Genomic DNA, 13260 nt, shown 5'->3' with positions numbered 1-13260 from the left:
ATAACGCACTTCTTCAGAGGTGAGTTTTGTGTGATCCGTCCAATGAGAGTCAATGGGAAAACAATATGTATTTTTTTGTAATAGGAACACGGCGAGAAAAGCATTCAACTTTGACAAGAGAGAAAAAAAGGTGTCTATGTAGAAACACATCTATTGCAACCAGCACACATTCTTTTTTTACTGCGTTGACCGCACAACCGAGTCAACGGCCTTGGCAAAGTACTCGACGTTGTTTGTGTTGAGGCCGGCCATGCTGATACGGCCGTTCTTGGTCATGTAGACGTGGAAGTCGGTCCGCAGCTTCTGGACCTGTGCCTCGCTCAGACCCGTAAACGAGAACATGCCGATCTGGTCGGTAATGTGGTTCCAGGTGCCCGGGGTGCCGAGCGCCTCGAGCTTGTCGCGCAGTGCCTTGCGCATGCCAATAATGCGGCCGGACATGGTGCGCAGGTTGTCCTCCCACTCGGCAAACAGGGCGGGGTCGTTGAGCACGGTGCTGGCGACGCGCGCGCCGTAGATGGGCGGGTTGGAGATCTCGGAGCGCTGCAGCACGGCAAGCTGCGACTTGACGCGGCTGACGGTGTCGGCGACAGCCTCGGCCGTCAGGCGGCCGGCCTGCTGCGGGGGCGCGACATAGTGGAAGGCACCAGCGCGCTCGCCGTACAGGCCAAAGTTCTTGGCAAACGACTGGGCGACGAGCAGCTCGAAGCCCTGTTCGACAAAATAGCGCACAGCGCTGGCGTCCCGGCCGAGGTCGCCCGAGGCGAAGCCCTGGTACGCGCAGTCGAAGAAGGTAAGGTGGCCGCGGCTCTTGATGACGGTGGCTAGCTCCTTCCACTGGGCTTCGGTGGGGTCGACACCCGTGGGGTTGTGGGCGCAGGCGTGCAGCAGAATGACGGAGTGGGCGGGTGCGGCCTGGATGGCGGCCTTCATGCCCTCAAAGTCGAGGCCCCGCGACTGCTTGTCGAAGTAGGGGTAGGTCAGGGTGGGGAGGCCGACATTGCCAAAGATTTGGCCGTGGTTGGCCCAGGTGGGGTTGGAGAAGTAGATGGAGCGGTTGCCGGTGTAGAACTTGGCGAGGAAGAGGGCGCCCAGATGGACGGCGCCGGTGCCAGAGATGGTCTGGATGGAGATGACGCGCTTCTCGGCGAGAGCCGGCGAGTCGGCGCCCAGGATCAGCTCGGCGGCCTTGGTGGTGAAGGTGTTCAAGCCGGCGATCGGCAGGTACTCGTGGTTGGTGTTTGGGTCATTGTGAATAATCGTCTCGGCCTGCAGGGCACATACGGGTTGCACAGGTTAGCAGGTTCTTAGTCGTTGTGTGAATGTCGGAAAAGCAGAAGCTGCAAGCAAGACACAGCTGGGCATGTTTGCTGCACTGGAGTGGAGATGGAAAGGTAGCAGGGGCCCCAGAATGTAGGCACGCGATATCAGCCTATTTGCTAGCGCATGGAGGGGCGCGCCTTGCGCAACAGGGAAACCTTCCCTTTTCGGGGTATATCGGAGGTGGCTCGGGAGGAGATGTCCCAGGGACTGACGCGGGCATGAAATTGACGGGTTTCGGGGTTCTGGGTGATTGGGGTTGCAGAAAAGCAAAATGCAGGCCATTTGGAGGTCGAATGATGCAGTAGCTGGGGCCCCCAACAAATGGCCTCACAATGGTCACGGCCGGTTCCTGCCTGATTGGGAAGGGAGCTGTCCGCCACGAGGAAGGAGCGCATGCAGGGAAGCTTCCACCACACGAACACCAAAAAGCAAAGAAAATTGGAAACGCGACCGAGAATGGATTGGTTGGGAAACAAGGAGGATTGATAGTTACTAACCTTCTTGACAACGGGCAGAACCCACGGCTTGCCGTTGTTGTCACGATACGCACCAATGCCCTCGATCGTGTTAGCTATGTGTCCAAAGCTACAACGAATTCATCGAAAGGAGGAAGAACACTCACCAGGTCAACCTTGTCGGGGCTCTCGTCCGCCCGGTAGGCGGCCATCAGGCCGAAGAGAGGATCCTCGGGAGCCTGCGGCACGATGTCGGCCGGGAAGCGCGAAGCGGAGTCTGCTGGTGTCGACATGATGTGCTTGGAGATTTGCTGAAGACGGGAGATGGCGGTAGAGGGAGCAGACGATGTCGAAGAAGAGGCTGGAGAAGAAGAGGAGGAGGAATTGCGTGAAGACGACGACGCCGCCGAAAGGGCAAGAGGCTGCGGCGAGGGACGCATTTTATGACTCGCAGACGCGGAAAGAGCTGCTGGCGAAAGTGCTGGTGGGGGAAGGGAAGTTGGGTGAGATGTGGGGCTGGACTTGCGCAGTTTTGCTGTTGTACCGGCTTGGTATCACTAAAATTCGTTTTGGGAGCGGCAGGCGTGCCGTAATAGTGGAGCGTAGGAGGGGGGACTCGTCCGACACCCGCGATTGGGGATCAAGATAGAAGCCGTCTTCAGAAGGTAAGGCGGCGTGTAGCGCTGGCGCGATGGTAATTTAGGCCTGGAGCTCCGTTAAGAGAAGGCGCAGACTGGGGACTCCCTAGCCTGTTTGTGGCGTGCGGAACCGGACCTGGGGAGAGGGACGGCCGGAGAAAAGCTGCTGGCGTTTGGCGGCGAAAGTTCGTACTGGACTGGACGATACGATGCGCCTTTATGCGTCGTGTGGCGCCACAAAGTGCTAACGGTTAGGGCGAGCCGCGATATCGACAGGCTCGTCCGGGTGGCCACGCGAAGAGTCGGAAAATAGAAGAATACGGCAACAACTGTCGGGGACAGGCCGCAGGAAGGGTGACGAGAATTGATCAAATAAAATAGAACAAAAAAAGGATGTGCGCAGCGAGACGAGGGTCGTGAAGCCGGCGGATCGTATTAGTCTTTACTGACGACCATAAATCCTGACAACGACGAAGAGCCGAAGGGAATATGCAGGACACAAAGCGCGCACGTAAAAACCTGTCGAAAGCAGAAGGACGCTGTCGTACGTAAATGTAAACGAGGCGTGTCGGCAGATCAGCGAGCAAAATCGGCGACCTTGCGTAATATGAGGCCACTCTCTTTGAAGTCGTGATACGATGAATGGGTGCTGAGGAGGGAAATATAATATAAACGGAGGAAACTGTGCGCGCACGAGAGAGATTTAAAGGGGCTTTTGTGTTTAAACAGCCCTCGATTCAGAAAACCGGCGACGACGGTTTATAAGAAGCCCGAATGCCTCGCGAATGTGATTGAGGTAATCGAGGCAGAACGGGGCACATGTGATGGGCCGCCGAGGCTATTATTTTGGTTGCCATTGAGGAGTTTCAGTGCTCAGCTGTGGGCGGGCTGCCGACAAAGAGGGTGCGCTTTCTCAGCAGTAAGGGGCGGCGAAATTAGCGACAAAATGGTGTGGAAATGGTGGATTCCTCACGGAACCTGGAGCACATGCCGATGGTGACGCCATGCAAGACATAAAGTGTAATGCGCGGTTTGCACCAAGCCATCTGACTTGCCCCTGACGCCAGTGCCCAGTAGAGCAAATGACGTCGCAAGTCAATGTTGTAATTACCCACCCTCCCACCACCCATGCCTTTGTCTCATGCAGTAGAGATGCCCTCTAAAATGTGAAAGTTATTTTACGGCGCGACTGCAGGCTATACGTTTATTTGCATCGGTAGTCGCTGTCGCCAATGCACCGTGGTTTTATCACGTAAAGGAAATGCTCGCTTTCGTTAAATTTATGCCACCAAACAAAGCCATAGAACGCCTTGGGATATCCATCCGTGTTCCTCTCATCGTCGATCGCCCGCTGTCTGGTCCCCCAACCGTAGCTATCCATACATAACGCATGCTCCTCGTCTTGCCCTATACAAAAAAGTCCCACACGACAACAAACAAGCACAGGCCACTAGCTGCGTAAAATGTGTATCGTGCCGTGCTCGGCCGATCGAGCGCCTTTTTCAATTCGCGGTTGCCCTTGGCCACGTTCTCCGCGGTGGTGAAGGAGTCGGCCACCATCTGGTCCACGTGTGCCGACTGGATCTCCAGGTTGCCGACCAGCATGGTCTGCAGCTCTGAGATCTCAACAAGTGATTGTTCGGCGGCCCTGATTTGTTAGTATCCGTGCACATAATATCAGCATGCAAAAGACCGAGAAAAAGACAGGAAAGGAGGAACACGCACCGAACTTTGTCGAGGGTCGTCTCGTAGTGCTTGAGCATGTCCTGGTTGCCGCGCTCAAACATTTGAATCTGCTCGGCAGTCAAATCGGCCTCCGCACCATCTTTGTCGTTGCCGCCGCTTCTTCCCGGCGGCCCAGGGCGTGATGCATATGGCGACGCCCCCCGCCACTGCTCCTCCTCCTCCAACGCCGCAGCCGACGCGGACACACCCCCGCTTCCTCGTGACGCTGGATTCGTCGCACCCACCAGCAGCGCCTGCTGTTGACTCGCTGCCGTGGTCTCCACCACCATCCGTGCCAGCCGTGCCTCCATCATGGTCTGCTGCGCTCGTCCACACGCCTGGAGTCGTTGTCGCAGGTACCACAGAACGCTCTCATGGTGCGCCGCCGCTTGTGTCTGCGCCTCTTCAGCTGCTGTCTGCTCGGGCGATTTTGGTGATGCGCCGAGCCCGACAAAGCGAAAGGACGGCCCCGCGTACTGTTTCCGGATCAGTGCCTGCTGCGTCTCTTGGTGCAGGGCCTCGGCATCGGCCAGTCCGCGGATGGACGCGTTGAGGTCGCGCAACAGGCGCTTCGCATTGGCGTCAATGTCTTCGCGCTCGGCGTCGGTTAGGGAGGTGGGTGCGGAGTGGTCGGCATTGTTGTGGGAGTGGTGGTGGTGGTGGTGGTGAGAACGTCGCGGCGGTGCGGTCGAGAGGTAAGCTTGCCGGACGTCGCCCAGCTGTTTGGAGAGCGTCGCAATGTGTTTGTTCTGAGAGCGTTAGCTTCGCAGAGGATATGCACCCGGTATGGTAAAAAGAACACGTACAATCCGGTAGGCCTCTTTGAGAAAGCCTTCCGTCTGCGCCGCGTTGAATCGCGGCTTCCGCGTCGTCGCGCCCTCTTTGCTCTTCAGCAGCTGGTCAAAGACCGGCGTCAGATCGAGTGCATACATTGCGCAAGCGCAATCGTTCGCCAGCCTGGTGGTATATTAGCCGTCAACTCCGGCTTCAATATCTGATCAGCCGTGCAGTCTGTCGCAGCGCAAGTCGGTGTAGTGTGCTTCGATGTGAAGCTCGCAATGTTGGCGTCGCAATCTGTATAGCACCGAGGCGTGGGTGGTGCGGCCTCTGTAAATCTGCCAGTGTCAAAGAACAGCGGTTTATATCGTAAATTTCATGCGCTACGGTCGTCAAGGGGCCTTTTGTTGTCATCTGGTCGTCTGGTCGTTGGTTTATGATGTTGGACGTTGTGGAAGAAGCCACGATTTAGCTGACCATAGCTTGGTGATTGGATGTGTGGGCCGTAGCTGTGGCCAATGCGCAACTGTGGCTCACATGGGGCTGAAGCTCACTTTAAAAACGGTCCTTTCCACTTTAGGAAGCCGTTGACCTCGGCGTCTGTGCCTCTGCAAAACCGCCAGCAGTCAAGCACTATTATGTCGTATACGATATACGAATGTACGGCGTGGGTAAAATAAATAAAATATGTAAAATAACTGCTGAGGGTCAGCCTCTGCGCGTCGTTTTCCAATTCTCCGACTGCAACACTGATTCCGACGCAAACTCTCTCCACGGAGTACTGTCCTATTACCCATTGCTTATCTTCCTACCTTGAACTAGTCCATTTTCTTCACTAATTATATGCGGAGAGCCTCCAACGACACGGTGATTCTGCCGATCTCCGATACCGCAGCGAACGAAGACAATACAAGACACCGAATAAAGATCAAAGGTGTCATCACCTTATGGCATGATGCCTTCGGTTATGGTCGCTCTTACAACGACAGACGAACAAGACGTGTTCGACATATCAGACAAGTCCGACCACTCAGAACAGACAGTCCAATGACGAACTGGGAGGCCTATCATGGCATGTCGCACCCATCGCATTTATCACGACATTTCAGTCCACTGTCACCGAGCAGTTCATTCGTGTGCCGGTGTTGATCGACAGACAGGTATCTAACGACGCTGTCATGGAAGGCAGCAAAGCGTACTGGATGGCGTACTCGGGCCGTCGTTCGTATGTCTCTCCTTCGACTTCCCATGTCGGAGCCTACGGCTCCACCCGAACAAACATTCTACCCAAGTCAAAAGGGCCAACGAGTTCTGATTCTTATTCTATGTTTGACCTGGCCCAGTTGCTGCTCCAGACTCTGGCCCTCTGCCGAATGTTCTCCGGTTTTGGTCCTGCTGTCCCAGTGGCTGCTTCTCCCGAGTTACTCTAGTCTCCACTTGCCACACGGCGGGAATAACCTTCCCGTGGTCTTGTCCCTTGGCCTTGACCAGGTTCAACCTCCAATCTCCACATTGGTACGCTTTTTGTGAAAAACTTCTGGGGCATAATGGCTTTGCTGCAATGAATTGCAAAGTTTGTTTGCTTAAGATAGGCTTCTATCAAGGTTTCATATGCCTTTCTTGTCCCTCTTCACGGCGAAAAGGTTCCGATTCGGCAGTAGGCAAGGTGAATAAGCAGATCAGATCCGAGTAAGAAAGTGCACATGGCTGTTGTAAGTCGTATTTCGCGGCAAAACTGTCGTCTTCGGCCTTGGCCGGCCCGACAGCATTACGCCGTACTAAGAAAAGCTCCGCTTCGCGGCCTTGATCGGCACCCTGTGGCCCTCTCCTTCCTGGTCTTCTCCCCTTCTCTTTCCTTTTTGGGATCAACGGTACTGCCTGCGTTCTTTCTGTTTTGCACAATAACAACGCTCCTTCCTGTTTTCCTGTTTATCACCTCCGCCTTCCCCTTCCACTCCTTCCGTACATCATTCCTTCCTCTTTTACTTTTTCGCTCCCCCCACCGACCTCTCCTTCCTTGCAAATGAAACCAACCGCAGCCCATCCGATGCCGCCATGAGCTGTTCCGAACCATCTAGAGATGCAGCCACAAACCACGATGTAGCGGCCGGTCAGCTCGACGTCGGCCCACCGCTTCTTGGCACGGTGACCGCGTCCTCTGCAGCCTATGCGAGCAGCCATGTCGACGACAGCAATGCCGCCAACCCCAATGACCCTGAGCAGCTCAGCCGAGTGATCAGCGGGCCACCCTATAGCGTCTTCACTCCCGGCATGAAGCGCTACATCATCATCATGGTCACATTTACGAGCTTCATCTCGCCCATGACTGCCAACATTTATTTTCCCGCTCTGGTGCCAATAGCCGTGGACCTCGGCGTCTCCATTGGCCTCATCAACCTGACCGTCACCACATTCATGATCTTCCAAGGCATTGCACCAACACTCGTCGGCGACTTCGGCGACATGGCTGGACGACGGCCGGCTTTTATCATTGCCTTGGCCATCTACCTGGTTGTCAACATCGGCCTCGCGCTGCAAAAGAACTTTGCCGCCCTTTTGGTCTTGCGCATGCTCCAGAGTGCTGGCAGCAGCGGCACCCTGGCATTGGGCTTCGCCGTGGTGGCCGATGTCGCCGTGAGCGCCGAGCGGGGCAAGTACATGGGCATTGTGGGTGCCGGCATCAACGTCGGACCGGCACTGAGCCCCGTGCTTGGCGGTATCTTGGCGCAGTACCTGGGCTGGCGGTCCATCTTTGGTTTTGCTGCATTGTGACCGCGTGTTTGTTGATTCCCTATATCCTGTTGGTGCCCGAGACGGCCCGCAACGTCGTGGGCAACGGCTCCATCCCGCCGCGCTGGATCAACATGACACTGCTCGACTTTATCCGCCAGAGACGCCACCCTGTGCCGCTGACCGACCGGCCGCAGCCGCCCAAGACCAAGATTCGCTTTCCGAATCCGCTGCGCACGCTCAGCGTTGTGCTCGAAAAGGACCTGTCCCTGATCCTCGCCTACACGGCCATCCTGTATGTCGTGTTCATCATGATTGTTGCCACGCTGTCGACCATTTTCACCGACATCTACCATCTCAATGAGCTCCAGATCGGTCTGTGTTACCTGCCATATGGTGTCGGTTGCTGCACGGCATCGATCCTGCAGGGCCATTTGCTCGACTGGAACTACCGCCGCACGGCCCGCAAGATTGGCTTCACAATCGACTACCGCCGCGGCGACGACCTGTCCAAGTTTCCCATTGAACAGGCCCGCCTGTACCCCATGGCTCCCATGGTCGCCCTGGGCGTGTGCACGGTCATCGCCTACGGCTGGGTGCTCGAGTACCGCCTGCCACTGGCCGTGCCCCTCGTCCTGATCTTTTTCGTCGGCTTGTTCGTCGTCGGCTCTTTTAGTATTCTCAGCACACTCATTATGGACCTCTACCCTCAGGCGCCCGCTACGGCCGTGGCCGCGGTCAACCTCGTGCGTTGCCTGTTTGGTGCGGCCGTCATGGCGTTTATCGAGTCCATGATGGTGCGTTTGGGCCGCGGGTGGAACTTTACCTTTTGGGCGCTGCTGGTCGTCGTGACATCGCCGACCATGCTCATGGTGCTGCGCTGGGGTCCGGACTGGCGCGAGGCCCGCCGCCTGCGTCTTGCCAAGAAACGGGCGCAACATGAAGAGGAGCGTGAAGCCAGAGAGCAGGCGGCCGCAGGACAACGACAAGAAGTGCCCGGTGAGGGAAATGAGCACGACAACCACGACGATCGTGACCCTGGTCAACTCGTTAACCCGGACAGCTCAACGAAAAATAACTAACGACAACTGGCAAGGTCAGGCGACGGTCAATGCAGACGACTTTGGTTCGGAACGCGGTAGGGCAACATCCGCCAGTCACGCGTTCGCCCAACGACGACGAGTAATCAGCTGGCAGGGCGTGCCGGTGCTGCCCAAGCCAATGGGCAGATCGCGATATCTGCCAGATGCAAGAAGATTATGCAACTAGCGCAGACCGGTGTGCCATTACGAAGCAGGGCAACCCAACGTCCGACGTCGAGACGCAAAGCAGCTCAAAACAGTATCAAGAGTGCAAATACGGGAGCAAGGATCCGTCCTAGTATTACAGGACGGATACATTGGACTAGAACGCGCAAGGAAGGAATCAAGAGGGGTGTGCATCTAGCCAGCATTTGATTTCCTTTCACGAATTGTTTACTTTTCTATTCCATCAACAAGACGCGCATTACGTTCGGCGAGTGAGATTAGGAACACTTGCCACACCGCCCGCACATCTGTTCATGGATTTTTGAAAATTTTGCAAGGGAATAACTGTCCATTTGGCTGGGCCGTGACAAGGCAGCGTGTGTTCCAGATTGTTCCTGTGTTGTGGTTAAGGGAATCATTGCCGAAAAAGGCGAAGGCGCAGGAGACTACCAGACGCGACAGGAAAAAGACAAGAAAACCACTTTAGGGCGTCACGAAAGCAGCAAGGGAAAAGTGCACTTTCATTTTTCTTGCTTGGTTGCCTGGGAAGCGGCCTTTCTCGCCGCCTTTTCTCGCCCAGGTCCAATTTTGAAAGCGAAAGAGGGTGTGTCAGGAGCAGCCCGGGGGACTTCCGGTTGGATTTTTTGTTCAGTCCATGTACTTTGCCTGGAGCCGACTGATCCTGTCTCCTCCCACATTTGTTGCATTCCACCTCGCAAACTGGCGGACGAGGGCGTCGTTCGTTCGTGCCGCTTCTTCCTTTTTCTTTCCCGTCGTCAGCGAAATGTCATGTTCAATATTCCCCCCACTTTCTATGATTAGTGTGTAAGTGAAACATTTTTTGTGGGTGAAAACTGTTGGCAACTTTGCAATACGCGCCTTTTTCTCCTTTATTATGCATCATGTCCGATGTGTCTTGAAATAGGTCCTCCAAGCAAGGGATAACCACTTACTTCTGCACAGTCTTCCCTAACCTTCCGTTGACTCGACTACGGCCGATGTTTGAAAAGAAATGTTTTAAAAAAAAATAAGATGAGAAAGCATCGAACTTAAAGATAAATTTTTTTTTCTTTGCATTCGTCAAAAGGGACGAATAAAATGTACGTTGCAGCGGACTACGCTGGGAGAAGGGGACAATTTATCCGTGCAGCCCAACATGACCATGAAGAATCCCATCAAGCGCTCGGCTACACCTTCATTTCATTTTTCGTGAAGTCTTCCATTCCCACCTTGCCTCGGTCGTCTGTTCTCATCGCAGCACCACGAGGTCGGACTCTGACACATAAACCCTCCAACCTACCATTACCACTCTTCCACATGGAAGTCTCCAGGTCCTATTCCTCGTGAATATTGCCCCATCGGCCGTCAGTGCCACAATAATGCACAAATCCTACCATCGTGGTGTATACCTTGCTTGCAACCCACCACACTCGTTGACTTGCTTGAAATGGCTTTCACCATTTCCGCCAGCCACGTAGGCCCCTGCCTTTCACCGACCCCTGCTATGTTATTTCCTTGGAATATGAAGACAGAGAATGTTATCTTGCGCCTTGTTTCTAAACCCTATGAGGTGTCTGTATGTATTTGTCGTGAAGTTTACCACAACGAGGCCTTGACGGGACGCCAGACCAAAAAGAGACGTTTGACGGGACGTTGAACCCGTTGATCCCTCCCAAAAAGAGTCGGTTGCCGCATGTCCAAACTGCGGCTAGCTTTCACTAGGCGTAATCATTCCGCGGCTTGGTAGCGAGAGAACTGCCCTTGAAGTATTTCGGTTTCGGGACTCCAGCCCCGGCCGAGACTTCCCTCAGCCAGCGTTGCCGGCCAAAAGTGCTGACTTGCCCTATCATGCATCACGCCTTTTGGTACAAAGGTGCTGCTCACAGCGCCCATCTGGCAACCGAATTCACACCCCCACTCTGCGCGGAACGGTTTATGTACTCACATTCTCACATACTCATTTACTCTCCTGAACTGCCTGGTATCACAACGCATGGGTGCCCTCTTAAACCTTGCTGTGTATTACCCAGTTCAGAAGAAAAATCTTATACTGTCATGTTTCTTCACGCACCTGCGTTTCTCATATAAAAGTTGAAAACTCTGCTCTAATATGGCCACCAACTTGAGTATAAAAGGAAGGTCCTGTACCCGCAACTCGGCAAGAAATACATGACCTCTCTTCCTCTCCAGTACCTATGACTACTTGCTTTTCAATCTCTGCCTACATATAAAATAAACCCAGTCTCGCCAGTCTACGTCGTTCAAAAAATCCCACAAAAGGAGTCACCTTCCTGAGCAGGATATCAACATGTCTTTCGTGGTAATGGCAATTACCACCCATCCATACGTACAGTGCTTTGATGCCGGCATGGCACTAACACGGCATCTCTTTATACAGAATAGCATTGGAGCTGGGCAGTCCAACGGCGGAAACCTCGGTGTGACAGGTATGTTGCCCCTTGGTGATAATCACTGCCATATAAGCCACAATCGACCTGGTGTCTCTGACTCTATTTCTCATGTAGATGGCAACGGGTTTAATACCAATCTAATCTACGGCATCGGCAGTCAGTTCATGACACTACCTTTGGCCACGGCCCGCTGGTCACAGACGCTGCCGAACTTCTTCGATGAGCTGCTGTATCTGACCATGCACGATGCTCATTCGCCCACCTGGACAGTCAAGGTAAACATGGACGCTTTTGCCATGCTCTCTCTGGACGTCGAATTACTAACTGTCAGTACAAAGAGCTCCATTTCCACCAGCGACGCTTCGTCAACCACCTCAGCTAGTCACCTTGCTTCTGCTTCTACGCCTGCCACTTCTCTTTCCTCGATGGAAGTAGAGGACGTCCAAATTCCGGATGCCGCAACGGCGGTTCCAGGCTTTGACGGCAACAATGACGGCGGTCCACATATTGGAGGCGGCGAAATGAGCTTCGCCATTTTGCGTATGCTAGCGGAGACACCCGCCGAGATGCCCTGGTCAGCCATGTTCATTGAGACCTTCTTTGATGAGGAGTAATTGCATAGGTGTTGGGAGCGCCTAGAACGTGTGCCTATCCATATAGATGTTTAGGGTATGGTTGGAGTGCTGTTTATTTGCATTTCATGGTTTTTATTTTTCATCTTCTCTCGCTTTGCATTTTTATGCAGTATTACTATTTAGATACAGCACTTGCCAGTCTCGTTTCTTATGCCTCATTCAATCAAAACAGCCCAATACCGTATTCTATCATATTTTGCTCCTATCACAGCAGCTTGCATGGTGATACCACCCGCCCATCACAGTTACACAGTCGTCATGTGTCAAATTTACAACGAAATATATTGACGGAGCCTAGCCAAACCAATTATAACGTCTATAAGGACTGTGTTAAGCAATAACATGAAATAGACAGGCGAGAACAGCTATGAAAATACGTTTGTAACTTGTACAGGGTGGCCAACGCAAACAAAGGGACAACAGGACAGCCACAATCCTACCCTCATAGAGCTGGAACAGCCACTTCCGCCGTGAAACGCGGCACCTCCCATGCCAGCCAGTCCGACCGTGTTGTCGGCAGCAAACCCATCCCGTTGATCTTCCACACGCCCAGTGCCAAGGCCACAATCTGCATTGCAACAAACGCCAGCTTCACCTGCAGAATCTGGCCGCGGTTGCCGGGCGTCTCGAACCGCTCAAACGTCTGCTGGGTGCTCAAAATGCCCATGATCGGGTTCTTGAAGGCCATAAACACCATCATGATGCTGAAAATCTGCAGCGAGTTGCCGGACATGTACATCATGATGGCCGTCATCGGCAGGTTCTTGATGGGGCCCAGGGCGACCTCCCACGCCTTTTTGACCTTGAGCGTGTCCATCTCCTCGGGTGTCTGTTGCTTCTTGGGGGGCGCGGTGGACGCAACGGCGGCCTTTGTGTCTTTTGCGTCGCGTTTCTATCGTCACCACAAGAGTTAGCAATTGGCGTTCTATGCCATTCTATGCCGTATCGTCCTGTCGCCGGGCGACGACCAACCTTGTTGGATGAAACCGCTTGTGAGGGAAACCCCGGCGGGTCGGCGATGTTGCCGGACTTGGCGCGTGGCGCTGGCGGCGACTGGAGGTCAGCAACCCATTGCGGGCGTGCCGTTTTTGAAGTGGTGAGCTCGGACATTGTCGTGTTCTGCCGCATGGGGAGGGAGGAGGATGGCCTGTTCATGGAAGACGACGTTGAAAGCTTGATGTTGGAGCGTTGTCTGTCGAGGTTTGTGGATGCTGCCGCGGACCCACTTTTTCCACTCAGTTGCGTGCTCGTCAACGCGCTAAAGTATTGCAGTGGAAGAATCGGCTTACCAGGCCCAGACAGTGGTGAAGCCCCACTCC

General features: G+C 54.2%; 6 protein-coding genes across 6 annotated transcripts; 3 read left to right on the top strand and 3 right to left on the bottom strand.

Moving 5' to 3' along the window:
* Positions 1 to 177: 177 nt before the first annotated feature.
* Positions 178 to 2071, bottom strand: SPBR_02559 (aspartate aminotransferase, cytoplasmic; the record flags this gene model as incomplete). Its single annotated transcript, XM_040760862.1, has 3 exons — positions 178 to 1269; positions 1821 to 1880; positions 1946 to 2071. 3 exons carry the CDS (start codon positions 2069 to 2071, stop codon positions 178 to 180), a joined length of 1278 nt encoding a protein of 425 aa, XP_040620299.1.
* Positions 2072 to 3823: 1752 nt separating this feature from the next.
* On the bottom strand, positions 3824 to 5073 carry SPBR_02884 (snare protein; the record flags this gene model as incomplete). The annotated part of the gene is made up of 3 exons (XM_040761187.1): positions 3824 to 4064; positions 4142 to 4890; positions 4948 to 5073. The coding sequence occupies 3 exons, from the start codon at positions 5071 to 5073 to the stop codon at positions 3824 to 3826; spliced, it is 1116 nt and encodes a 371-aa protein (XP_040620298.1).
* A 1900-nt stretch (positions 5074 to 6973) lies between these two features.
* Positions 6974 to 7690, top strand: SPBR_09137 (uncharacterized protein; the record flags this gene model as incomplete). Its single annotated transcript, XM_040767263.1, has 1 exon — positions 6974 to 7690. The coding sequence occupies one exon, from the start codon at positions 6974 to 6976 to the stop codon at positions 7688 to 7690; it is 717 nt and encodes a 238-aa protein (XP_040620297.1).
* Positions 7691 to 7782: 92 nt separating this feature from the next.
* Positions 7783 to 8730, top strand: SPBR_09132 (uncharacterized protein; the record flags this gene model as incomplete). The annotated part of the gene is made up of 1 exon (XM_040767258.1): positions 7783 to 8730. One exon carries the CDS (start codon positions 7783 to 7785, stop codon positions 8728 to 8730), a length of 948 nt encoding a protein of 315 aa, XP_040620296.1.
* Positions 8731 to 11203: 2473 nt separating this feature from the next.
* Positions 11204 to 11920, top strand: SPBR_03216 (uncharacterized protein; the record flags this gene model as incomplete). Its single annotated transcript, XM_040761519.1, has 2 exons — positions 11204 to 11342; positions 11421 to 11920. 2 exons carry the CDS (start codon positions 11204 to 11206, stop codon positions 11918 to 11920), a joined length of 639 nt encoding a protein of 212 aa, XP_040620295.1.
* Positions 11921 to 12383: 463 nt separating this feature from the next.
* SPBR_03242 (uncharacterized protein) lies at positions 12384 to 13051 on the bottom strand (the record flags this gene model as incomplete). The annotated part of the gene is made up of 2 exons (XM_040761545.1): positions 12384 to 12833; positions 12914 to 13051. The coding sequence occupies 2 exons, from the start codon at positions 13049 to 13051 to the stop codon at positions 12384 to 12386; spliced, it is 588 nt and encodes a 195-aa protein (XP_040620294.1).
* Positions 13052 to 13260: the final 209 nt, after the last annotated feature.

This window comes from Sporothrix brasiliensis (assembly GCF_000820605.1).
Source record: "Sporothrix brasiliensis 5110 chromosome Unknown Cont17, whole genome shotgun sequence".
Taxonomy (NCBI): Eukaryota; Fungi; Ascomycota; class Sordariomycetes; order Ophiostomatales; family Ophiostomataceae; genus Sporothrix; species Sporothrix brasiliensis.
The sequence above is the reverse complement of the archived record's forward strand: the minus strand, read 5'-3'. Positions and strand labels throughout refer to the sequence as shown.